The sequence below is a fragment of the Pseudophryne corroboree genome, chromosome 4, assembly GCF_028390025.1.
Source record: "Pseudophryne corroboree isolate aPseCor3 chromosome 4, aPseCor3.hap2, whole genome shotgun sequence".
NCBI lineage: Eukaryota > Metazoa > Chordata > Amphibia > Anura > Myobatrachidae > Pseudophryne > Pseudophryne corroboree.
The window spans coordinates 439,647,253-439,673,757 of record NC_086447.1 but is presented as its reverse complement, the minus strand read 5'-3'; the positions used below and the strand labels follow the sequence as shown (position 1 = coordinate 439,673,757).

General features: G+C 44.8%; 1 protein-coding gene across 3 annotated transcripts in view; it reads left to right on the top strand.

Moving 5' to 3' along the window:
- Nucleotides 1-26,505, top strand: part of CEP162 (centrosomal protein 162) — a 420,302-nt gene that overhangs the window by 184,716 nt on the left and 209,081 nt on the right. For all 3 annotated transcript variants that reach the window (XM_063916918.1, XM_063916917.1, XM_063916916.1), the window contains exons 8-12: nucleotides 9,257-9,287; nucleotides 14,472-14,576; nucleotides 15,051-15,242; nucleotides 21,556-21,625; nucleotides 21,725-22,001. In XM_063916918.1, coding sequence (XP_063772988.1) covers nucleotides 9,257-9,287; nucleotides 14,472-14,576; nucleotides 15,051-15,242; nucleotides 21,556-21,625; nucleotides 21,725-22,001 — 675 coding nt within the window. The remainder of the gene's footprint in view (nucleotides 1-9,256; nucleotides 9,288-14,471; nucleotides 14,577-15,050; nucleotides 15,243-21,555; nucleotides 21,626-21,724; nucleotides 22,002-26,505) is intronic.

Here is a 26,505-nt window from a genome sequence, read left to right as displayed (position 1 = left end):
TTATTGTGTACGCTCGTCCGGGCACAGTATCCTAACTGAGGCTTGGAGGAGGGTCATAGGGGGAGGAGCCAGTGCACACCACCTGATCCTAAAGCTTTATTTTTGTGCCCTGTCTCCTGCGGAGCCGCTAATCCCCATGGTCCTGACTGAGTCCCCAGCATCCACTACGGACTACGAGAAATAGATTTATCGGTAAGTAAAATCTTATTATTTTTACACTCGAAAAGTGGAAAAATGTGGGGCACTAAATTGATGTGGTAATGAACGGGAGTAAAAAGTGAATATGTGTAATGGAACAACTTGGGGGGGGGGGGGGGGGGGGGGCTTGAGTGTGCATATAATGGCTAAGTAGGCAGGAAGGTGACAATTAAATGGAGTGTACTACAGGTTGAGTCTTCCTTATCCAAAATGCTTGGGACCAGAGGTATTTTGGATATCGGATTTTTCCGTATTTTGGAATAATTGCATACCATAATGAGATATCATGGTGATGGGACCTAAATCTAAGCACAGAATGCATTATGTTACATGTACACCTTATACACACAGCCTGAAGGTCATTTTAGCCAATACTTTTTATAACTTTGTACATTAAACAAAGTGTGTCTACATTCATACAATTCATTTATGTTTCATATACACCTTCTAAACACAGCCTGAAGGTCATTTAACACAATATTTTTAATAACTTTGTGTATTAAACAAAGTTTGTGTACATTGAGTCATCAAAAAACAAAGGTTTCACTATCTCACTCTCACTCAAAAAAGTCCGTATTTCGGATTATTCCGTATTTCGGAAAATTTGGATATGGGATACTCAACCTGTAATATGCCTGAGTGCAAGGAGGGGTGAGGATAGGTCTAAAGATAGTTATTGAATTCGAAAAGAATATTTTTTGACACAAGATTATAAAAGGGCTACTGCACATGATTAAAAGAAGTAATATTTACCAATATTATTCATGTGGGTAATTAAGTTCTTAAAAAGATGACGTAATTTTATATTTTCATTTAGACCTTTGGGCATAGAGTATCCAGCTTAAAGATCCACTCAGATTCTTCTTTTTTTATTTTTTTGGAGTGCTGAGTTTATATCTCCTCCTCTTGGGCCCAATCTGATATGCTCTAGGCCAAAGATACAGTTTTGCTGTTGTGAAAATGAAGAAAGTGTTTCTATTTCGTCCTAGAGGATGTTGGGCTGCTCAAAGAACCATGGGGTATAGACGGGATCCGCAGGAGACATGGGCACTTTAATACTTTCAAAACGGCCGTGAACTGGCTCCTCCCTCTATATCCCCCACCAGACTCCATTTTAGAAATGTGCCCGGACGAGACACAGGGCACTAGGAGGAGCTCCTAGAGTTTCTCTGAAAGACTTAATGTTAGGTTTTTTATTTTAGGGAGATCTGCTGGCTACAGACTCCCTGCTTCGTGGGCAAGAGGGGAGAGCAGTCTAGACCCACTTCTGATGAGTTCCAGGGCTCTGCTGCTGCTGACAAGATGCCTTCAGCTCCTGAGGGGAGACGAACGCCGGGCTCTCCTGGATGCTCCCTCCCACAGCTTGCCGTCCCCCCTCTTCAAGCCAGAAGTCAGAAGACAGGTGAGTATAAGAAGAAAGAAGACTTCTCTTCATCTTTCAAGACGGCATTGTAGAGGTACCGCACAGCGGCTATGCACAGTGCGCGCCGAGGCGGGAAGAAGCGCGCCATGTTGGGGGCGGAGCTTCTTCCTCACGGCTCACTGGCGCCATTGCCTCCTCCACAGGCTGAAGTCGCTGGGCCTTTCTCTTCGCAGCAAGTACCAGGGAGCTAAACAGACATAAGAGGGGGCATATTTATTTAGGTAAAACAAGCGCAGACAGCTCTGGGACATTTTTTGTGTTCACAGACCTGCTTATTTGGCGCTGGGGTGTGAGCTGGCTTTTTCCCTTTGTGTTCCCTCACTGCTTGGTGTGTGTGCTGTTTCTCAGGTGTCGACATGTCGCAGGCTGATTATTCCTCTCCGGGGGACGATTTGTTGGGGACACCAAATGTTTTGGGAGTGGCCATGTCGGCACCGCCGACTGCAGATTGGTTAAATACTTTGAATGCTTTGCATGCTAGTGTCACAAAATTAAATCAAAAGTTTGATGAGTCTGCGTCTCAATCCCAGGTGTGGAAGAGAACAGTAGAGGACGCTTTATTACAGTTGCAAGACCCTGCAGGATCACACAAACGTAATTTTGACCAATTAGTTGACACAGGTACCAACACGGACTCTGATGCCGATGTCGATTATGCTGATTCCAGATTAGATCCAAGGTTGGCTAAGAGTATTCAGTATATGATTGTAGCTGTTAAAGATATCTTGAATATTAATGAGGACCCTATTACACCTGAAACCAGGGTCCTGATTTACAAGGAGAAAAAGCGCTCGGTTACTTTTCCTCCTTGTTTTGAACTGAACGCTCTCTTTGATAGCATTCGGAATAACCCTGATAAAAAGTTTCAGATTCCTAAAAGAATCAACGTGGCATACCCTTTTCCTGAGTCGGATAGGGACCCGTGGGAGAATCCTCCCACTGTAGACAAAGCCCTGGCGCGTTTGTCAAAACAGGTAGCCCTCCCTGCAGCTCAGTCGACGACTCTTAAGGAGCCGGCGGACCGTAAGCAGGAGGCTACCCTGAAGGCTATTTTCACTACTACAGGGACGTTGCTCAGGCCTCTTATTGCGTCCGCGTGGGTCAGTAGTGCTATTGAAAAGTGGGCAGACACTTTATCTTCTGATTGGGAGAATCTAGATAGAGATTCCATCCAGGTGGCGCTGGGTTATATGAGAGATGCAGCTACATACTTGAAAGAGGCTGTACGTGACGCTGGCCTCCTTAGTGCTAAGGCGAATGCTATGTCCATTGCGGCTAGACGTGCGCTTTGGACTCGTCAGTGGAATGCTGACGCTGATTCCAAAAGGAACATGGAATCCCTTCCCTTCAAGGGAGGATAACTTTTCGGTGAAGGCCTTGCTGATTTAGTATCAGCAGCTACCGCGGGTAAATCTACCTTCTTACCCTCGGTTCCTACGCAGCAAAAGAAACAGCCAAATTATCAAATGCATTCCTTTCGGCCCATCAAGTATAGAAGGGGCCGAGGCAACTTCTTTCTGGCTACCAGAGGTAGAGGTAGAGGAAAAAGGGCACCCGCCTCCTCGGGTGCCCAGGAGCAGAGGTCCTCCCCGGCTCCTCCTAAACCCACCGCATGACGCCGGGTCCCCATTACAGGGACCCGCTCAGGTGGGGGCACGTCTCAGGTTTTTCAGTCAGGTCTGGGTTCGCTCGGGTCTAGACCCTTGGGTGTTGAAGATTGTATCCCAGGGGTACACACTGGAGTTTCAAGACGTGCCCCCTCGCCGGTTTTTCAAATCAGCCTTGCCAGCTTCACTGCAGGAAAGGGAGCTAGTCTGCGGTGCAGTACAAAAAGCAGGTTGTGGTCCCGGTACCCTTAGATCAGCAGGGGCAGGGCTTTTATTCAAGCCTGTTCGTGGTGCCGAAGCCGGACGGCTCGGTGAGACCTATTCTCAACCTGAAATCTCTCAACTTATTCCTAGAGAAATTCAAATTCAAGATGGAGTCTCTCAGAGCGGTGATCTCCAGTCTGGAGGAAGGAGAGTTCATGGTCTCCTTGGACATAAAGGATGCTTACCTTCATGTCCCCATTTATCCTCCTCACCAAAGATTCCTGAGGTTTGCTTTTCAGGATACGCACTACCAGTTTCAGACGTTGCCGTTTGGTCTGTCCACGGCTCCGAGGATTTTTACCAAAGTAATGGTAGAAATGATGGTTCTCCTGCGCAGGCAAGGAGTTACAATTATCCCGTACTTGGACGATCTCCTGATAAAGGCGAAGTCCAAAGACAAGTTGTTACAGGACATTGCACTGTCCATGTCAGTTCTGCAACAGCACGGCTGGCTCCTGAACTTGCAAAAGTCACAGTTGATCCCGACAACCCGTTTGGCGTTTTTGGGCATGATTCTAGACACGGTCCAGCTGAAGGTTTTTCTTCCTGTGGAGAAAGCTCTGGAAATTCAGAGTTTGGTAAAACTCTTATTGAAACCGAAAACGGTTTCCATTCATCAATGCATTCAATTTTCTGGGAAAGATGGTGGCGGCATACGAGGCCCTCCAATTCGGGAGGTTCCATGCCAGAGTGTTTCAGTGGGATCTGTTGGACAAGTGGTCCGGATCCCACCTGCATATGCACCGGAAGATAATTATATCTCCCAACACCAGGATCTCCCTCCTGTGGTGGCTCAACAGCTCTCACCTCCTTGCAGGACGTCTGTTCGGGATCCAGGACTGGATCTTCGTGACCACGGATGCAAGTCTCCGAGGTTGGGGGGCAGTCACTCGGGGGGTGACTTTCCAGGGAAGATGGTCAAGTCCAGAAACTCATCTTCACATCAACGTTCTGGAACTGAGGGCCATTTACAACGGCCTTCTACAAGCGGAACATCTTCTTCGAGACCTGCCGGTTCTGATTCAATCGGACAATGTCACGGCAGTAGCTTTACATAAACCGCCAAGGCGGCACAAGAAGCAGAGCGGCATTGGCAGAAGCCACAAAGATTCTTCGCTGGGCGGAGAGGCATACAAGCGCTCTGTCTGCAATATTCATTCCGGGAGTGGACAACTGGGAAGCGGACTTCCTCAGCAGACACAACCTAAATCCAGGAGAGTGGAGCCTCCATCTGGAGGTCTTCACGCTGCTGTCAAAGTGATGGGGGGGTTCCCCATATAGATATGATGGCGTCTCGCCTCAACAAGAAACTTCCGAGGTATTGTTCTTGGTCCAGGGACCCTCAGGCGGACGCTGTGGATGCACTGACAACACCCTGGGTGTTCCCCTCAGTGTATGTGTTCCCTCCGGTTCCTCTCATCCCAAAGGTGCTGAGGCTTCTAAAAAGGACAAGCATTCAGACGATCCTTGTGGTCCCGGACTGGCCAAGGAGAACTTGGTACCCGGATCTTCTGCCGTTACTGGTCGACGATACCTGGCCTTTTCCACTGCGCGAGGACCTGCTGCAGCAGGGGCCGTTCGTCTATCAAGACTTACAGCGGCTACGTTTGGCGGCATGGCGGTTGAACGCCAGATTTTAGCCCAAAAGGGTATTCCCAGTCAAGTCATACCTACTCTTATCCTGGCCAGGAAGGGTGTGACGTTGAAGCACTATCACCGTATTTGGAGGAAATATATTTCCTGGTGCGAGTCCAAGAAAACTCATGTGGAGAAATTTGACCTTGGCCGTTTTCTCCATTTTCTACAAAATGGTGTGGATGAGGGCCTTAAATTGGGCTCCATTAAAGTACAGATTTCTGATTTGTCCATTTTCTTTCAGAAACAACTGGCCTCACTTCCTGAGGTGCAGACCTTTGTGAAAGGGTTGTTGCATATCCAACCTCCTTTTGTGCCCCCTGTGGCGCCTTGGGACCTTAACGTGGTGTTATCATTCCTGCAGTCACATTGGTTTGAACCTTTACATAAAGTGGAGTTGAAATTCCTCACTTGGAAGGTTGTCATTTTATTGGCATTGGCATCCGCTAGGCGGGTGTCAGAGTTGGCGGCCTTGTCTCACAAGAGCCCTTATTTGATCTTCCATGAAGATCGTGCCGAGTTAAGAACTCGGCAACAATTTATGCCAAAGGTGGTTTCCTCTCTTCATATTAACCAACCTATTGTGGTGCCAGTGGCTACTGGCGCTTTGGCTGCGGATAAGTCTCTGGATGTGGTCAGAGCCTTGAAAATCTATGTAGCCAGAACGGCTCCATTGCGGAAAACAGAGTCTCTGTTTATTTTATACGCTCCCAATAAGATTGGATGTCCTGCTTCCAAGCAGACCATTGCACGCTGGATTTGTCAAACAATTCAGCAGGCTCATTCCGCGGCAGGCTTGCCGTTACCGAAATCGGTGAATGCCCATTCCACTAGGAAGGTGGGCTCCTCCTGGGTGGCTGCCCGGGGTGTCTCGGCATTGCAACTTTGCCGAGCTGCTACTTGGTCGGGGTCAAACACGTTTGCTAAGTTTTACAAGTTTGATACCTTGGCCGATGAAGACCTTAGTTTTGGTCTATCGGTGCTGCAGAGTCGTCCGCACTCTCCCGCCCGTTTTTAGAGCTTTGGTATAATCCCCATGGTTCTTTGAGCAGCCCAACATCCTCTAGGACGAAATATAAAATAGGATTTTGAATACCTACCGGTAAATCCTTTTCTATGAGTCCGTAGAGGATGTTGGACACCCGTCCCCGTGCATACTGTTTCTGCAGTGTAGTTTTGATTAAACACAGTTGGTGTTATGGTTGTTTTTTTTTCAGCTTCTTGCTGAATCTGGTTCATGTCCGTTGACGTGTTCAGTTATCTGCCATGTTGTACGGCATGCTTATGGCGTGAGCTGGTGTTGTGCTCACCTTTGTTGTTAATTCCTTTCCTCGAAATGTCAGTCTCGCCGGGCACAGTTCCAAACTGAGTCTGGTGGGGGATATAGAGGGAGGAGCCAGGACACGCCCCTTTTGAAAGTCTTAAAGTGCCCATGTCTCCTGCGGATCCCCTCTATACCCCATGGTTCTTTGAACAGCCCAACATCCTCTACGGACTCATAGAAAAGGATTTATCGGTAGGTATTCAAAATCCTATTTTTTCTACTGTAGTGAGTTTCTTTAATTTGGTTATATCAGATCTTGCATTTCATATGTTCAGTTATAGCAGATTCTATATCTTTTATTTCTGTAACACTGTACATAGGCAAACAAATTACAGGATTACATGAGTATGCAGTGATTAATAGTCATATACAAACAATTAACATATGGCCAAAAATGTGTAATTACAATAAACAAAATTAATAATTGCGTAGCAAGACATGAAGAGAGACTGATTTACGTTCTATAAGGGCAATGGGGAAACAGAGAGGTTGCTGAAAGCAGACCAGTAGGGTGCAAAATTTAAAGAGTTAGGCTTCAGTGAAAAGGTGAGGCTTGATAAGTCTTATAAGAGATCATAATTGTACAGCAGTGATATGACATATAATACATAATTGAACATTAAGAGCAACATAAGAGCCTTTTTAATATTAATTAGACTTGCTCTTTTTCGTGGGTATGTTATGGCATCAGTTATCGTATCGACATGTCAATGTGAGCATGTCGCCATGTCAGAAATGTTGACATGTGTCGGCATTCATAATTTCTACACCTGTGCCTTGTCTACATGATAAAATGTTGACATAACGTCCCGGGTGGCCCAGCGGTTGCTTCCGGGTCCCCATTGGTTATGTGATGAGTAGTTTTGGCATGGGCAGTTACAAGCAACGTTCCATGATTACAGTCCCCTTAATTCCTTCCCCTAGTGCCTACCCCTAAAACCATAACTTCACCCCTGCAGTGCCTAAACCTAACCATCTGCATTCTTAGAATGGCGGCATGCCAGATGGCGACATTGTGAACAGGTCAATGTTCTGAGGATGTCGACATGTTGAAACATCATGACATTGTGGTGTTGACACGGTAACTGTCAGCAGTGTGACAGATACATTTTCTCGCAACCTTTGTTTATACAGTAGTTTGCTGTTTTTAATTTTCTAACACTTTAAATCATACCATCTGAAATGCTAATGTTAGTAATTGTTAGTACACTTCGAATAAAAAATCTTCTATGTGTAGTATCAATATTTTACCACATTAGTAGATAATAAATGCCCAAAATATTGTTTTATAGCCAAAATTACATTATTTTACTAACTTGTGCGCCTTTTTAAACATTATTCCGTCTTCCTATGTTTTGATGTACCTCCAATATAGCTGCCATTTACAGATGATTTCTGGGTTTCAGTGCTCCCAGTCTCCATAATTACGTACTTATATCTACATAGTATAGTATATCTACATAGTATAAAATAAAGTCTGTCTGTTTGGGCTAATCTCGAACCACTGGACGGAGTTTGATGCGGTTTCCACAATTCTATGGGGCATTTGTCGAGGAATGTTTAGGTACATGAAACCTTAATCTAAGTCAAAAGGGAGCCGTGTAGTGACTATTTTAGTGAAGCAAATCAAATAAAAATTGTCTGTCCATGCACTTTCTTGGCTTACACTGCTAAAGCAGTCCAAGATTTATCACCACTATGGGCTTTATTTTGTACTATGTAGAGGTGATTGATACACACAGTATCCAGTTTCTCCAGAATAAATGAGGTAAGCCCTGTTTACCGATACAAAATTTCAGTTTTTCCCTCATTCCATTTTTTCCAATTTCATTTATGTTCTTTTTCCTTAAAGCAACATTAATGTTGAATGTTTCTATACGTCCAGCTAAAGTCAATAGGAATGGAAGTCGAAAGGTGAAGGCCAGACCAGCAAAGGATGGGGGGAGGGGACGATCGGAGGTGCATGTACAACCTGCCAGAGTGAGAGTATATATGACACCTTCCCGTAGTAAATGCATCTGGTAAAAGCCTGTCGCCGAAAATTCTAAATTGCTCCCGTGCAAAGGCGGGGCGGGTTGCTAGTATGCTATAATTGGTAAAAGCCTGACTGTGTTCATTATTTTATTGCAGCTTTCCTACAGCCATAACTATAATTTCATACATGTGCTATTTCTGAGTGGGATGGATCTCTGTGCACATAAGCAAATAACGAGTTTCGGCGCATATCACATGTGCAAATTTATGCTTTTTTGTGTATCTTCTGAGTTGGACAGATCTTTGCCAATTCTGTCTCTCCATGCAACGGGCATTTCCTTGGGGGAACTGGGCGGCGACAATGTGATCACATGGAGCTTTTCTGGCTTGTGGGCATTTAGCCCTTATTCCATGCTATTTTGAGTCGTGTATAGAGAGGTCTGTTTCAGACAATTTTCATGCATCCAGCATAGAACTAGTGCTACTGTAAGATGAATGATGACTGCTGTGTACGTAACGGTGTGTAGAGCAGCTTTCTGCTTGTAATGACATGGAGCTTGGCATTAGTTCTACATAAATCCATATTAGCATAAGTCAGTAAATCGGGCTTCTGCGGTATGACTCAAAAACAGCCATTTTGCGACCGACTTAAATCAACACAATGGTTGCACTTTAAATCTTGGCCTGTGTCTGATGGAATGTTGAAGAGAAAGAAGTTGTCAGTGATAAAGGCTAAAAAATAAAAATATTTTCATAAATAAGTAAGTTTCTTGATCTAAAATTAACATTGTAATTATAATCATTATATGTCTCTTCTTTAACACTCTTCAGAAAGAAGAGACACCTGGAATGCTTGCCAAAGGTGAGCACATTTAAAAGTGAAAACTGTTATTGATACATGTGTATATACAGCTTACACTAACCATTTAGGGGGTATCCAATTAGGTGTGGTCCTTTTTTGGCCGATAGAAAGGCGTGATAACGCTATTTTTGACCAATGGTCGTTATTGTGCTATCAAATTATAGGCCATTTCTATTGGCCGAAAAAGGACCCACTTTGTGCGATAATACATCGGATCCGGATTAAGTTCCCGATCTCATGTGTTATTGCGGCTCCGACTGCTACTAATCGCGGATTATGCTTTAGGTGCCTGAGCGGCCTGCATAATCCCAGAGAAGTGCCACGTATCAGGGCTAATTGTATTGCCCTGGCAAAATCAGTTAGGTGCGGTAAATTACTGCAGCTAATTGGACACCAGCCTTAGAATTATAATGATAAATACGCAGACAAAATGACCAGGGTTGTAAGCATTTATTTGTGGTATAGAACCTATTGCATAGATGAATGTGCAATTACCAGCCATGGACTCCAGATTAATAGAATTCCCTTTATACTGGTATCTAACATTACGAGGTATTCCACAAAGTGATAGGGGTCGGATTCAGGTGCCTGTGAGTTATGCGCTGCATCCATCCGCATTAATAATCAGCACATTTTGCCTGTTGAATTTACATACAATATTGTTACTAGTTGCGCAGTTCAATTCATAGCGTTATGGACATCTTGCTGGTGTCGCACGTTAATTCTGCAGTGCACAATCTATGTGAAGTGCATGAAAGAGCGAGGAAACCATCTTGAACCTCAAAGAAGTGAGATTGTTAGTGGCCATAAGGAGAATGTTGGAGGCTGTTATACAGTCTCACAGGCTGAATATTACAGCTTTTATTCATGAATAAAATGAAAAAAATTCTGCAAATAAATTGTACCTCAAAATACTGTAAATACATTTCTCTAACGTCCTAGTGGATGCTGGGGACTCCGTCAGGACCATGGGGATTAGCGGCTCCGCAGGAGACAGGGCACAAAAATAAAGCTTTAGGATCAGGTGGTGTGCACTGGCTCCTCCCCCTATGACCCTCCTCCAAGCCTCAGTTAGGTTTTTGTGCCCGTCCGAGCAGGGTGCAATCTAGGTGGCTCTCTTAAGGAGCTGCTTAGAAAAAGTTTTTAGGTTTTTTTATGTTCAGTGAGTCCTGCTGGCAACAGGCTCACTGCATCGAGGGACTTAGGGGAGAGAAGTTCAACTCACCTGCGTGCAGGATGGATTGGCTTCTTAGGCTACTGGACACCATTAGCTCCAGAGGGAGTCTGAACACAGGTCTCACCCTGGGGTTCGTCCCGGAGCCGCGCCGCCGACCCCCCTTGCAGATGCTGAAGATTGAAGGTCCAGAAACCGGCGGCAGAAGGCTTTTCAGTCTTCATGAAGGTAGCGCACAGCACTGCAGCTGTGCGCCATTGTTGTCACACACTTCACACCATAGGTCACGGAGGGTGCAGGGCGCTGCTGGGGGCGCCCTGGGCAGCAATGTATAATACCTTTTATGGCTAAAAAATACATCACATATAGCCCTTGAGGCTATATGGATGTATTAAACCCATGCCAGATATCTCAAACTCCGGGAGAAAAGCCCGCCGGAATAGGGGGCGGGGCTTATTCTCCTCAGCACACAGCGCCATTTTCCTGCTCAGCTCCGCTGTGAGGAAGGCTCCCAGGACTCTCCCCTGCACTGCACTACAGAAACAGGGTAAAACAGAGAGGGGGGGCACTTTTTTTGGCGATATTTTATATATTTAAGCTGCTATAAGGATACAACACTTATATAAGGTTGTTCCCATATATATTATAGCGCTTGGGTGTGTGCTGGCAAACTCTCCCTCTGTCTCCCCAAAGGGCTAGTGGGGTCCTGTCTTCGATAAGAGCATTCCCTGTGTGTCTGCTGTGTGTCGGTACGTGTGTGTCGACATGTATGAGGACGATGTTGGTGTGGAGGCAGAGCAATTGCCGATAATGGTGATGTCACCCCCCAGGGAGTCGACACCGGAATGGATGGCTTTGTTTATGGAATTACGTGATAATGTCAGCACATTACAAAAATCAGTTGACGACATGAGACGGCCGGAAAACCAGTTGGTACCTGCCCAGGCATCTCAGACACCGTCAGGGGCTGTAAAACGCCCTTTACCTCAGTCGGTCGACACAGACCCAGACACGGACACTGAATCTAGTGTCGACGGTGAAGAAACAAACGTATTTTCAAGTAGGGCCACACGTTATATGATCACGGCAATGAAGGAGGCTTTGCATATCTCTGATACTGCAAGTACCACAAAAAGGGGTATTATGTGGGGGGTGAAAAAACTACCTGTAGTTTTTCCTGAATCAGAGGAATTGAATGATGTATGTGATGAAGCGTGGGTTAACCCAGATAGAAAAGTGCTAATTTCAAAAAAGTTATTGGCATTATACCCTTTCCCGCCAGCGGTTAGGGCGCGCTGGGAAACACCCCCTAGGGTGGATAAGGCGCTCACACGCTTATCAAAACAAGTGGCGTTACCGTCTCCTGATACGGCCGCCCTCAAGGATCCAGCTGATAGGAGGCTGGAAACTACCCTAAAAAGTATATACACACATACTGGTGTTATACTGCGACCAGCCATCGCCTCAGCCTGGATGTGCAGTGCTGGGGTGGTCTGGTCGGATTCCCTGACTGAAAATATTGATACCCTGGATAGGGACAGTATTTTATTGACTATAGAGCAATTAAAGGATGCTTTTCTTTATATGCGAGATGCTCAGAGGGATATTTGCACTCTGGCATCGAGAGTAAATGCGATGTCCATATCTGCCAGAAGAAGTTTATGGACGCGACAGTGGTCAGGTGATGCGGATTCTAAACGACATATGGAAGTATTGCCGTATAAAGGGGAGGAATTATTTGGCGTCGGTCTATCGGATCTGGTGGCCACGGCAACTGCCGGAAAATCCACCTTTTTACCTCAGACCCCCTCCCAACAGAAAAAGACACCGTCTTTTCAGCCGCAGTCCTTTCGGTCCTATAAGAACAAGCGGGCAAAAGGACAGTCATATCTGCCCCGGGGCAGAGGAAGGGGTAAGAGAGGACAGCAAGCTGCCCCTGCCCAGGAACAGAAGCCCTCCCAGGGTTCTGCAAAGCCCTCAGCATGACGCTGGGGCTTTACAAGCGGACTCAGGAGCGGTGCTGCAGAGTCATCCGCACTCTCCCGCCCGTTTGGGAGCTTTGGTATAATCCCCATGGTCCTGACGGAGTCCCCAGCATCCACTAGGACGTTAGAGAAAATAAGATTTTACTTACCGATAAATCTATTTCTCGTAGTCCGTAGTGGATGCTGGGCGCCCATCCCAAGTGCGGATTGTCTGCAATACTTGTACATAGTTATTGTTACAAAAAAATCGGGTTGTTCTTGTTGTGAGCCGTCTGTTCAGAGGCTCCTACGTTGTCATACTGTTAACTGGGTTCAGATCACAAGTTGTACGGTGTGATTGGTGTGGCTGGTATGAGTCTTACCCGGGATTCAAAATCCTTCCTTATTGTGTACGCTCGTCCGGGCACAGTATCCTAACTGAGGCTTGGAGGAGGGTCATAGGGGGAGGAGCCAGTGCACACCACCTGATCCTAAAGCTTTATTTTTGTGCCCTGTCTCCTGCGGAGCCGCTAATCCCCATGGTCCTGACTGAGTCCCCAGCATCCACTACGGACTACGAGAAATAGATTTATCGGTAAGTAAAATCTTATTTTTATTTCCTTTGTGTCTTGTATGTTTAAAAAGCTGCAATTTTCTTACTGAATACCAAAAAGTTGCAGACACACTTGTCTGCGATAAAAAGTTGTGTAACCTAATTTACGGCTAATTGAACATTCCCCTAGATTATTATAAAATTATAAACCACTGCAGGAGGAGGTTGATCTAACCCTACTCAATAGAAACCCGTGTGGAGGTAATTCCAAGTTGATCGCAGCAGGATTTTTGATAGCAACTGGGCAAAACCATGTGCACTGCAGGGGAGGCAGATATAACATGTGCAGAGAGAGTTAGATTTGGGTGTGGTGTGTTCAATCTGCAATCTAATTTGCAGTGTAAAAATAAAGCAGCCAGTATTTACCCTGCACAGAAACAATATAACCCACCCAAATCTCTCTCTCTCTGCACATGTTATATCTGCCTCCCCTGCAGTGCACATGGTTTTGCCCAGTTGCTATCAAAAATCCTGCTGCGATCAACTTGGAATTACCCCCACAGTTCATACTTGAATATAAATGTCAGAAAATGAGTTCTGGCGGCTATGTAACTCTTACAGTTGTTGTCCTGCATTATTTTTAACTTATTTGCCCCATCTGTAAATACGGGCTCTATGACAACAATTTCATCAGGGTTTTGACAATTTGTTCAAAATTTATTAAGAGTAAGTCTGCAAGAGGTTTTTAAACTGACGGTAACCGCAGGGAATAAAGTCCAGTTGTAAGCTGAAATGAATGCATTTATTTAACGGTTTGAGCTTCTAAAAAGAACCCTCCGTCAATCTCAGTTGGTTTCAAAACCCTATACAGCTGCAAAAATAATAAAGAACTGCCGAAAACCCACCATGATATAAAAGCTTACACAAATCGCTAGGCCTAGGGCTGGTGATCAGTTTGAGGGGGTATCCCCATGCCTTTTTTTTTTTCTTAACATTTTTAGCATATCTGTGCAGGGCTTGCAGACCTGTCTGTCAGAGGCAGGCCATTTATTTAGGTGGGGCTGCAGTAGTGTTGCAACGGGCTTTAAATGCATTGCTTAGTAAAACGGGGGTTTTTAGTCTTCCATTTGAAAAAACATTGATGATCATTCAATGTTCTATGCTATGCTATGCTATGCTATGCTATTCTAAATCGTGTTTTTTCTGCAGTTTAGTGGTTGGGTTGAGCTTAGTAAATCTGAGGGATGCAATTCCTGCTGACAAACGGATGCAATAACGTCAGGATTTCAAACCTGCCACTTGGTAACGTTCTTCCTTAGGCTGATGAGAAGCTAGTGGGGAGGGGATAGCGCGTACGTAAGTTATTGTTTTTGTATTGCAAACAGTTTAGAAAGTTAAGTTGCATGTTTAGATCATTGTAAACCAACATAAGTTAAAATTTTACAGATTTTTTTTTTTTCCGAATAATGTTTTTAATTTGAAATTCAATTTAGTCCTCCTTGATTCACTGGATTCCACAATTGACACACAAAAGCTTTTGCAGCAAACAGGAGATGAATCTGTAACACCACAAGGGACCAATGAGGCAACAGGCACAGGTGGGAGACATTCATTTGTAGTCTGACATGTACAATCCTCCTCCTTTGTGTGATTTCATGCTGACCAGACCAGTTGTCACGTTATTGTGATATTGATAAAAGGTGGAAAATAGCAGAATTACACCTTGATGTCTGTTGCTGGTTAGTGCTCTGCTGTGGCTGTCTGGTGGATAAAGAAAAGGTTATAGCTCTATACAGAGTTGCTTACAGCGTTCTGGGCACTTACAGTAGAATTAGTATTTTTGATGCGATGGAGTTGGTATAAAGTTGCACATTAAGCACAACGCTGCATGGTGCGTCTCATTCGTACCAGTTCTAGTCTTTGGCCATTTTGCCCAGGTAGGTGTCCGAGTTGCACACAACTGCTACATGCTATGCCAGCGCCAGTTTTCACGCATTTTGTCACGTTAGTATTTATTTTTACCATTAAGCCTCAATAGATTTGTGTGGTGTTTTTTTTCTACTTCTATAAAGGTATTTCAAACCCGTACACAAATAGTGACATGGAAGCTTTGCATCAAGCATATCAAATTCTGGGTCAGTCAATGGAAAACACAGATGAACAGAACAATTATCTTAGGACTGCAGACCACACAAGCACATCCATTGGGGATACTGCAGACTCAAAGGCACCAAGTCTTAAAAATATTCTCACTGGTGATTCAGGTAATGCTTTCTCAATATAAATGGCTATTATCGATAATGTTTTATTGTTAAATCTCCCATTTAGGTTTAAGAAGATTTTGACATTGTTTAGAATGCCTATTTCCTGCTTTATTTCAGTTTTACAGCAAATACATTAAATACATTGAGGTCTATTCAATTAAAGTCGGAATTGCCATCAAGTCGGAAAAAAACATTAGTTGCCGACTTTTTTGGGTCGAATCAGGATTCAACCTATTCAGTGGAGTTGCTGTTTTTCCGACTTGTTGGAAAACACGTGGCTTGGCGGATTAGCCACAGATCCACGTGGTTTGTCGATTTAGCGGCCAATTCTGTCGGAGAGGATCTGACCAGCGTTGAATAGACCCCATTGTGATGAATGACCTTATTGTTATTTAAATGAGTTCTAAAGTGTAATTTTAGAAACATCATTGAATTATATTTCATACATTAGGTCTACCTGGACCATGTACATTTTCTTAAGTACAGTTTTGCCATATTACAGTTTTTCATGTGTCTTGATGGGAGGTTTGTTTGGACATTTACTGAAGGGCATACAACACATGAAAAACATGTATCAAACTGCCCGATCTGAAATCACAATCCCATTTTTACAAATAAGTAGACTTTAGATTAGGCAATGTATTAAGCGATGGCAAACTGCTTCTTTTCAGTAAACTTGAAAAGGGTGTAGTTCTAACAGGCATAACTACATGTTGTTTGTCCCCTCCCATTTAAAAAAAACCCCCAGCCTGGTCAAGCCTGAAATATGATCAGGCCCCTGCACTTAGAGACTAACGACCCAGTACAGAGGAGAGCTGGTCACCTCCTGGTACCCCTGGCCAGAATATACCAGAGTTATATGAGTGTTGTCAAGATATAATTCAGGCCCTATGGCAATACAAGTGCCAATTACACTGGATACCCTTGATTTTTCTTGCATGCTACTGCTTATAGAACTTTGTTCTCCAGCGTACTTATGGACATCAGTGCATATTTGTACTCGTAGTACCACAAATATGCCTGTAAGAAATAGCTATTTCCCCAATCTAAAATATGGCCCTTTAGTCATCAACAATTAATGTTCCCATTAGTGATTAATAAAAAAAAACAACACACAAAACTAATGAAATGGTTCCTGAGAAACACCAGCACAAAATTAAGTTCTAGTGAGATTGTCTAGTTAGTAATTTGGCTACTAATCAGGGTTAGCCTCTTATTTGATTATGACTGAACAAGTACCAATAAACAGAGATTCACAGATACAGATGTGTCCTCTTACATCTTTGCTCTGTGCACTACAAGTCACGTTACACATAACGGGTGAGTGCCGGGTGATTCGGTTGCACCGAGCGTCTTTATTTGCGTTTTTTTCCCTGTGAAAAAATGTGCCTTAGTTGCAATGTAATGCAGTAGGATGCACAAGCAGCTTCTGCTGATTATAATGATATGCAGCATGCCTATATTCTGTGTGTGACTGCAACTGTTTTTGCATACAAAATGCTAATTCCTGGAAAACACTGTAACATGGCATTTCAGATGAAGATAGTCGCAATTACACACAAAATATAGGCATGCCACATATAATTTTAATCAGCAGAATGTGCTTGTGCATCCTATTGCATTACTTTGCGACTAAGACGCATTTTTGCATAAAAAAAATGCAAAAAGATGCTCTGCGTTACTGAGTACCGGCATGGTGTGACTTGAAGGGCTCTTTAGCGTGACTGCAGCAAGGATGTAAGAGGACACGTGTAACAATCCTTTTGCTTACTTATTGTAACTCCTTATCAGATGCTGTAACTGAACGAACTGGCGTTCCAGAAAAAAATAAGACATATGGACAGTGTATTATTTTGCCTTAGAGCATTACATATCACCAAAGTAAGCATACTACTATCATGGATATATGTATGAAATGTGTTCATCTACTGTATTGTACAGAAAGTGTATAGCTATGAAATAAAAGCTTGCAAAGTAGAGGGGCCAAGTGGTTCTTATCTGTTGTCAAGTTCTCTGTTTTTATGTTTAAAACATTTCTGTTTACAGTCCAGTGTCAAGGCATCATCAATCTCTACACTAGCATATATGCTTGACATACAGTTAAATTGCAGTTAACGTGCAATTCCCTCCCAGATACAGATTGTAACATCTAAGTGTATATTTACAAAATTCTCCGTTTTGCCTACTTCATGGCGGCCATTACTCAGGGATTACATCGTATAGAAGTCAGGATACAAGAAGCTGTACCTGTATTGAAATGGTTAAAGATCACTCTCCTTTATAGTGCATTCAACGCAGCTTAGATTCTCTGTGTTGTCCTATTGGGCTAATTGCCAATTAAGGAGTTGTGGGCTACACCCTGGACTTTCAAGTAGAATATCCCAAACTTCAGCCATACCAAACTGGATAGGCCTAATCTGTCCAAACTTGGAAGCTAAGCAGTGTTGGGCCTGGTTAGTACTTTGATGGTAGCACACCTGGTAATACCAGGTGCTGTAGACGTATATGGGGAAAAAAATGTCTGAACCTACATTCTGATCCAGATATCTGCTTGGTTTGTTTTTTTCTTTTTTTGGTCTTCTAGCTTTAGTGTTTCTTACCCAGTATACATGTTTGTGATAAGAAGCTTTCACCTATTGCTAGTGAGTCTTCTGCGAGATTTTTTTGTTTGTTTGTTTGTGTGGATCAAAGGGATCAAGATCTCCAACTAGTTTGGACTTTAATTATGATGGCAGAATGTCGATAAATGCCTGCAAAGTTCAAGTGGTGGAATGGAGTCCAATTGTTGCCAATAAAACTGCCATAAAGGGTCCAAATGGATGTAAAAGAGTAGGATCTGTATAGATTTAGAGGAGAGAATTATATAACCTCAACGCGTTGGTTGCTAAAAGTCCAGCTTCCACCACTTGAACTTTGCAGCACAGCGATTTTCCGGTATCTCCCTTCAGTTGGATAAATGGACTTCTCCTAAGGCTGATGCTACACCAAGGGAACACCATTGATCTTCATCCTGTAAACAATATTGCTTCATAGTGATGGCATCTAACTGGAAGCTGTCCTAGGAGAAATCACTCCTTCCAATAAGTATTCTGGAGCTGTGGGCAGTGTTCAATGCACTATCCCTTGCCCTGCCTCTGGTACAGTACAGGCCTGTTCAAATACGGTCAGATAACTCCACCATGGTGGCATACATAAACCATCAAGACAGCACTCGAAGCCGCATGGCAATGATGGAAGTGTCAAAAATCCTTTGTTGGGCGGAATGCCATCTGCCAGCCATGTCGGCAGTGTTCATTCCGGGTATCCTGAACTGGGAAGCGGACTTCCTCAGTCGCCAGGATGTGCGCACCGGAAAGTGGAGTCTTCATCCAGAAGTCTTTCAACTCCTAGTGGACAGGCGGGGCCTACTGGACCTAGATCTCATGGCATCTCGACACAATCAGAAGGTTCTGGTCTTCGGATCTCGGAACAGGGATCCTCAAGCAGCGTTTGTGGAAGCACTGGCGGTTCCATGGAACTTTCGGCTGCCCTCCGTGTTCCCTCCAGTGTCACTCCTGCCCAGGGCCCTACGGAAGTTCAAGCAAGAAGGAGGGGTACTACTTCTAGTCGCTCCAGCGTGGCCCAGATGGCATTGGTTCTCAGACCTGCAGGGTCTGTCGACAGGGCGTCCCCTTCTACTTCCTCAGCGACCAGACCTCCTCGTACAGGGCCCTTATCTCTACCAAGACCTGGCCAGACTGGCTTTGACGTCGTGGCACTTGGAGCATCACTCCTGAGGACCAAAGGATTTTCAGAGGTGGCTATTCAAACTATGTTTAAGGCCCACAAACCGGCCTCTGCCCGGATTTATTACACGGTCTGGAATTGTTACTTCACCTGGTGTGCTAATAAAAATTATGATGCCTGTAGATTTAGAACTTCCAGAATTCTGGCTTTTCTGCACAGAGGCCTGGACTCAGGTCTTCGTCTGGCCTCCCTCAAGGTTCACAGATATGCCTTGTCGGTATGGTTTCAGAGAAAAATTGCATCTATACCTGACATTCATTGATTCACACAGGGTGTCCTGCAGATTCAGCCTCCCTATGTCCCTCCTGTGGCTCCATGGGATCTGTCTGTTGTACTGCATGCCCTGCAAGAGTCTCCCATTGAACCTCTTGAGTCTGTGGACCTCAAATGGCTCATGGCCAAGGTCCAGTTCTTGCTGGCTATTGCCTCTGCAAAACTGGTGTCAGATTTAGGTGCTTTGTCCTGTTGCCCAACATTTCTGAAATTTCACTGTGACTGGGCGGTTCTACGAACTCGACCAGGTTTTTTGCCTAAGGTTGTGTCATTTTTTCACTTTAACCAAGAGATTGTGGTTCCGGCCTTTATCTCTTCGGATATGTCTCCTAAAGATCGGTCTTTGGATGTGGTTAGGGCTCTCCGTATCTATGTGGAGAGGACTGCCTCTGTCAGGAGGGCAGATACCCTGTTTGAACTGTTTTGGTTTCCACAAACGTGGCTGGCCTGCGAATAAGGAAACCTTGGCCAGATGGATTAGAATGGTGATTGCACAAGCTTATGTGCAGGCGGGACTCCCAGCTCCTGCTGCTATCAAAGCCCATTCTACTCGGTCTGTTGGACTTTCTTGGGCGGCCTGCCGTGGCGCATCGGCAGAACAATTGTGCAAGACGGCTACATGGTCCTCTGTGAATATGTTTCTTAGGTTCTATGCCTTTGATACCTTCGCATCCCAGGATACTTCCTTTGGATGCCGGATTCTCGCATCATGCCAAGTCGCGTCCCCTCCCTTGAGGAACTGCTTTAGGACATCCCCAATGTTTTCCTTGTGGAAACCAATGTAACCTGCTTCAGAAATGGAGAGTTATGGTAGACTTAACATTAACTCTTTCTGCAAGGTACATTGGGCACCTAGCATTAGCCGCTGGTACCTTCTCCTGTCGTGAGAATGTGGTTCTATGCAACTAAAATCTGCCTTCTCTCTTGCCTGCTCCTGCATTGGATTGGTTAATGATACTGAGCTCTAAGTGCCTGGAGGGTGGGGTTATAGAGGAGGCCCCAGTGCATCCTGGGACAGCTAAAAGCTTTAGGGGTATATTCAAATGAAGTCGAAAGCTGCCGTTTGTCGAAAAGACAGCAGTTTTCGACTTTTTTAGGTCAGAAGGGTTTCCGACCTATTCAATATATTCGACAAGTTGAGGAATTCGACTTGTCGAAAAGCACGTGGATCGGCGGAATAGCTGCTGATCCACGTGCTTGTGTCGAAAACGGGGCCAAAACAGACAGGTTTTGGCCCCCTTTTCGACCATCTCAATTCGACTTTAAAAAAAAAGGTCGAAATGAGATGCGAGAGCAGTGACGAGGAGAGCCGCGGGCAGCTAGACGGGGAGAGCAGGAGGATGTCACAGTTGCCGCTCACAGCAGCGTCCACCCGGCTCCAGCAAGCAAGACTTGTGATGCGGGGCCGTGGAGAGGAGGGACGGGGAGAGGCAGAGAGACGAGGGGGGGAGACAGGGGAGAGCAGTGCTACAGCAGCGGCTGTATAGCTGCTGCTGTAGCGCTGCTCTCCCCTGTCTAAGCTCCTGCATCTCAATTCGACTTTTTTTAAAGTAGAATTGATAATGCATTGAATAGCCCAGGTCGGATCCATTCCGACAAATGAATGTCGGAATCGATCAGACTTCAATTGAATATACCACTTAGCCTGTTGGTGCCTCTGGATCAAGATCCACTCTACGCCCCAATGTTTTCCCTGTGGAACACAATGTACCTCGCAGAAAGAGAGTTAACAATTGTAAGTCTACCATAACTCTCCTTATTTGAAAAAAAAAAAAAATGTTTGCGTTTGTCACTACTGCTGCAAATCTGTGTGTATCTAGCAAATAAAATGAGGATCTTGTTCATATTTTGATCAATTCATTTGGCTTACGGCTCTTCATCAAGGGACAACAATTGTATTTCCCTGTAAGGGTCTGATCTTGGTTGGCTATTAAATAGCTGGGCTTATTGGAGCTGAACTTACAAGTACTTGCACTATATTCTGATATTACCCTGCTGCCCAAGGTTAGAGACACCATGATTTCCCCACTGCTACTCTGCATTGGGTCGATATGTCTAGGTATGCTGAGAAGGTGGGGGTATTCTAGACTGTAAGGTGTTGAGTGAAACTGAATAATTCACCCCACCTTGACTCAGGCGTTATGTAGAATGTTTTTTCTTATCCAATTGAGATTAGTGAACATTTCTTAACATGTTCTGTTATGCTATATTTAGTAGTATTTTTTTGTGAAAGTCCATTTTTTTTGTACTTCAGACATGTCTACTGTGGATGAGTTGATGCAACCTATTAGAGTGGAAGAAGGCTTTAGCATGAAGCCTTTAAGGTAAATGGATCTTAAGTGTTCACCGAATAATCAAATTGCTTATTTTATTTTTATTCTACAACTTGTTTCAATCACTTTCAAAACTTTTAACTTTTTTAGTGTAAACATGCAGACAAACAATGGACTGCTTCCATATAGTGAGCACAAATCAATGGAAAAAAATCCCAAGGATTTACTGCAGAAAAATAAAATCATAGATTATTTCCATCATGAGACTGGTGGAAAATCTGAATCTGTAAATGTAATATCATCACCTGAATTGAATCTGCATTATCAAAGCAAAACAAGGATGATCGCTCAAGACCACCAAAGTCAACAGCAGCGTGTGGCTTCCAAGGAACCAAAACCTTCAGGACTGTTTGCAGTTCATCATGGTGTAAGAGTTATATTTGTCTTTTTACACATTTTGTTAAATATTTATCAGAATACTTAATGATTTTTTTTTTCTCTTCTATGCAGGATTGTTACTTCACTATCCCTTTTTTCCCAGATTAGTACATTCGATGTGCGTTTTGTTAAAGACATAAACTATGTAACACTGTGAGGTGTGTTCAATTCAAGTCGGATACGACTTGTCGGATAAACAAGCTTCTGACAATTTAATGTCGCATCCAGATTTGAACTATTCAATCAAACTGCCATTTATTCAACAAGTCAGAAAATCCGACTTGTCGGGAAACGCGTGGATCGGCGGATTAGCCGCGGATCCACGTGTTTTGTCTGTTTCGCGGCCAAATCAGACAGGTTTTAGCCCTGTTTCCGACCATGTCAATCCGACTTTAAAAAAGTCGGATTGGCATTGTCAGCAACGGCCAAAACTTGTCGGATTTGGCCGCTAATTGAATACTGAAATGTCGGAAAGGACCCGACATCAATTGAATACGCCCCTGTATATGTAATATAATATTGCACACAAACACACACACACTTCCATTGAACAAATACAAAAGGAAACACTGCATTTAATAGGGCTACACTCAGGAGTCTGTGCATCTTTAGTAAAGTAACTTATGAAATGGATTTTGCATGAAGCCGCCGCTCTGGACTACTGTAAAGTGCATCACTACATCCATGTTTATCCCATAATTGTGGATGTGGTGATGACTTAGAGCTTCTCAGTCATCACTGGTATTATCAGAAAAAGTTAATGACATCTATAAATAAGGAGGGCTAAATTAGTTCCTTTAAAGGACTATAGTATTGTGTATATACACTGAAGTGCCAAAAGTCATGGGATAGGTGCCTAGTATTCTGTTGAACCTGATCTAGCCTGGCGAAGTGCAGCAACTTGATGTGGAATCTATTTCACAAGTGGAGGGGACAGCTCTGGAGTGCTGTTGACCAATGCTGTCTGGGTAGCTGTGAGGTGCTGTGTCCAGAGTCATATTGTTAACTTGGGCACTCTGGTGGTCTTCTGCTCTCATATGTCGTGGAAGCTAAAGAACACTGCACTGACCTGCTGGATATGTGTCTGGTACCTCCTACAGTCAATGGGGATGTCATTTTAGCCAGTCGCTTGTCTGTTACCACAGACAATTCTGCCAGATACCGCTGTCCACGATCATTAAGCACCTGTGGTTGCCCATTGTGCTGTGCACGTTGGGTCATAAATCCTTCCATGAGTTATTCCCGGTACACACAGATCGAGGCAAATTGAGTGGCTGCACAACTTCGGAAAAAGAATGTCCTATCCATCCATGTATATATTGTACGTATTACAAAAAAATGTTTTTTTTGTACAATCGTTTTGTTTTTTAGATACTGTGGGTATTTATTTTTCTTTTCTCTGACGTCCTAGTGGATGCTGGGACTTCCGTAAGGACCATGGGGAATAGCGGCTCCGCAGGAGACTGGGCACAAAAAGTAAAAGCTTTAGACTAGCTGGTGTGCACTGGCTCCTTCCCCTATGACCCTCCTCCAAGCCTCAGTTAGATTTTTGTGCCCGAACGAGAAGGGTGCATGCTAGGTGGCTCTCCTGAGCTGCTTAGAAGTAAAAGTTTAAATAGGTTTTTTATTTTCAGTGAGTCCTGCTGGCAACAGGCTCACTGCATCGTGGGACTAAGGGGAGAAGAAGCGAACTCACCTGACTGCAGAGTGGATTGGGCTTCTTGGCTACTGGACATTAGCTCCAGAGGGACGATCACAGGTTCAGCCTGGATGGGTCCCGGAGCCGCGCCGCCGGCCCCCTTACAGAGCCAGAAGAGCGAAGAGGTCCGGAGAAATCGGCGGCAGATGACGTTCCTGTCTTCAGATAAGGTAGCGCACAGCACTGCAGCTGTGCGCCATTGCTCTCAGCACACTTCACACTCCGGTCACTGAGGGTGCAGGGCGCTGGGGGGGAGCGCCCTGAGACGCAATAAAACATGTTTAAACCTTATATGGCTAAAGAAATACATCACATATAGCTCCTGGGCTATATGGATGCATTTCACACCTGCCAGTTTTCATAAAAAAAGCGGGAGAAAAGGCCGCCGTGAAGGGGGCGGAGCCTATCTCCTCAGCACACAAGCGCCATTTTCCCTCACAGTTCCGCTGGAAGGAAGGCTCCCAGACTCTCCCCTGCAGTCCTGCTACAGAATCAGGGTAAAACAAGAGAGGGGGGGCACTATTGGCAGCTAATATAAAACAGCAGCTATAAAGGGAGTAACACTTACATAAGGTTATCCCTGTATATATATAGCGCTCTGGTGTGTGCTGGCAAACTCTCCCTCTGTCTCCCCAAAGGGCTCGTGGGGTCCTGTCCTCTTTCAGAGCATTCCCTGTGTGTGTGCTGGGTGTCGGTACGATTGTGTCGACATGTATGAGGAGGAAAATGATGTGGAAGCAGAGCAATTGCCTGTGTTAGTGATGTCACCCCCTAGGGAGTCTACACCTGACTGGATGGTCGTGTTTAAAGAATTACGTGACAGTGTCAGCACTTTGCAAAAAACTGTTGACGACATGAGACAGCCGGCAAATCAATTAGTGCCTGTTCAGGCGTCTCAGACACCGTCGGGGGCGCTAAAACGCCTGTTACCTCAGATGGTCGACACAGACCCAGACACGGATACTGAATCCAGTGTCGACGGTGAGGAGACAAACGTAATGTCCAGTAGGGCCACACGTTACATGATCACGGCAATGAAGGAGGCATTGAATATTTCTGACACTACAAGTACCACAAAAAAGGGTATTATGTGGGGTGTGAAAAAACTACCAGTAGTTTTTCCTGAATCAGATGAATTAAATGAGGTGTGTGATAAAGCGTGGTTTTCCCCCGATAAAAAACTGCTGATTTCTAATAAATTATTGGCACTATACCCTTTCCCGCCAGAGGTTAGGGCACGTTGGGAAACACCCCCTAGGGTAGATAAGGCGCTCACACGCTTATCAAAACAAGTGGCGTTACCGTCTCCCGATACGGCCGCCCTTAAGGAACCAGCTGATAGAAGGCTGGAAAATATCCTAAAAGGTATATACACACATACTGGTGTTATACTGCGACCAGCAATCGCCTCAGCCTGGATGTGCAGTGCTGGAGTGGCTTGGTCGGATTCCCTGACTGAAAATATTGATACCCTGGATAGGGACAGTATATTATTAACTATAGAGCATTTAAAGGATGCATTACTATATATGCGAGATGCACAGAGGGATATTTGCACTCTGGCATCTAGAGTGAGTGCGATGTCCATTTCTGCCAGAAGAGCGTTATGGACGCGACAGTGGTCAGGTGATGCGGATTCCAAACGACATATGGAAGTATTGCCGTATAAAGGGGAGGAGTTATTTGGGGTCGGTCTATCGGACCTGGTGGCCACAGCAACGGCTGGAAAATCCACCTTTTTACCCCAGGTCACCTCTCAGCAGAAAAAGACACCGTCTTTTCAAACTCAGTCCTTTCGTTCCCATAAGGGCAAGCGGGCAAAAGGCCACTCATTTCTGCCCCGGGGCAGAGGAAGGGGAAAAAGACTGCACCAGGCAGCCTCTTCCCAGGAGCAGAAGCCCTCCCCCGCTTCTGCCAAGTCTTCAGCATGACGCTGGGGCCTTACAAGCGGACTCAGGCACGGTGGGGGGCCGTCTCAAGAATTTCAGCGCGCAGTGGGCTCACTCGCAAGTGGACCCCTGGATCCTGCAGGTAGTATCACAGGGGTACAAATTGGAATTCGAGACGTCTCCCCCTCGCCGGTTCCTGAAGTCTGCTCTACCAACGTCTCCCTCCGACAGGGAGGCGGTAGTGGAAGCTATTCACAAGCTTTATTCCCAGCAGGTGATAATCAAGGTACCCCTCCTACAACAGGGAAAGGGGTATTATTCCACGCTATTTGTGGTACCGAAGCCGGACGGCTCGGTGAGACCAATTTTAAATCTAAAATCCTTGAACACTTACATAAAAAGGTTCAAATTCAAGATGGAGTCACTCAGAGCAGTGATAGCGAACCTGGAAGAAGGGGACTATATGGTGTCTCTGGACATCAAAGATGCTTATCTCCATGTCCCAATCTACCCTTCTCACCAAGGGTACCTCAGGTTTGTGGTACAAAACTGTCATTATCAGTTTCAGACGCTGCCGTTTGGATTGTCCACGGCACCACGGGTCTTTACCAAGGTAATGGCCGAAATGATGATTCTTCTTCGAAGAAAAGGCGTCTTAATTATCCCTTACTTGGACGATCTCCTGATAAGGGCAAGGTCCAGGGAACAGTTAGAGGTCGGAGTAGCACTATCTCAGGCAGTGCTACGTCAGCACGGGTGGATCCTAAATATCCCAAAATCACAGCTGATTCCAACAACACGTCTACTGTTCCTGGGGATGATTCTGGAAGTCCAGAAAAAGGTGTTTCTCCCGGAGGAGAAGGCCAGGGAGTTATCCGAGCTAGTCAGGGAACTCCTAAAACCAG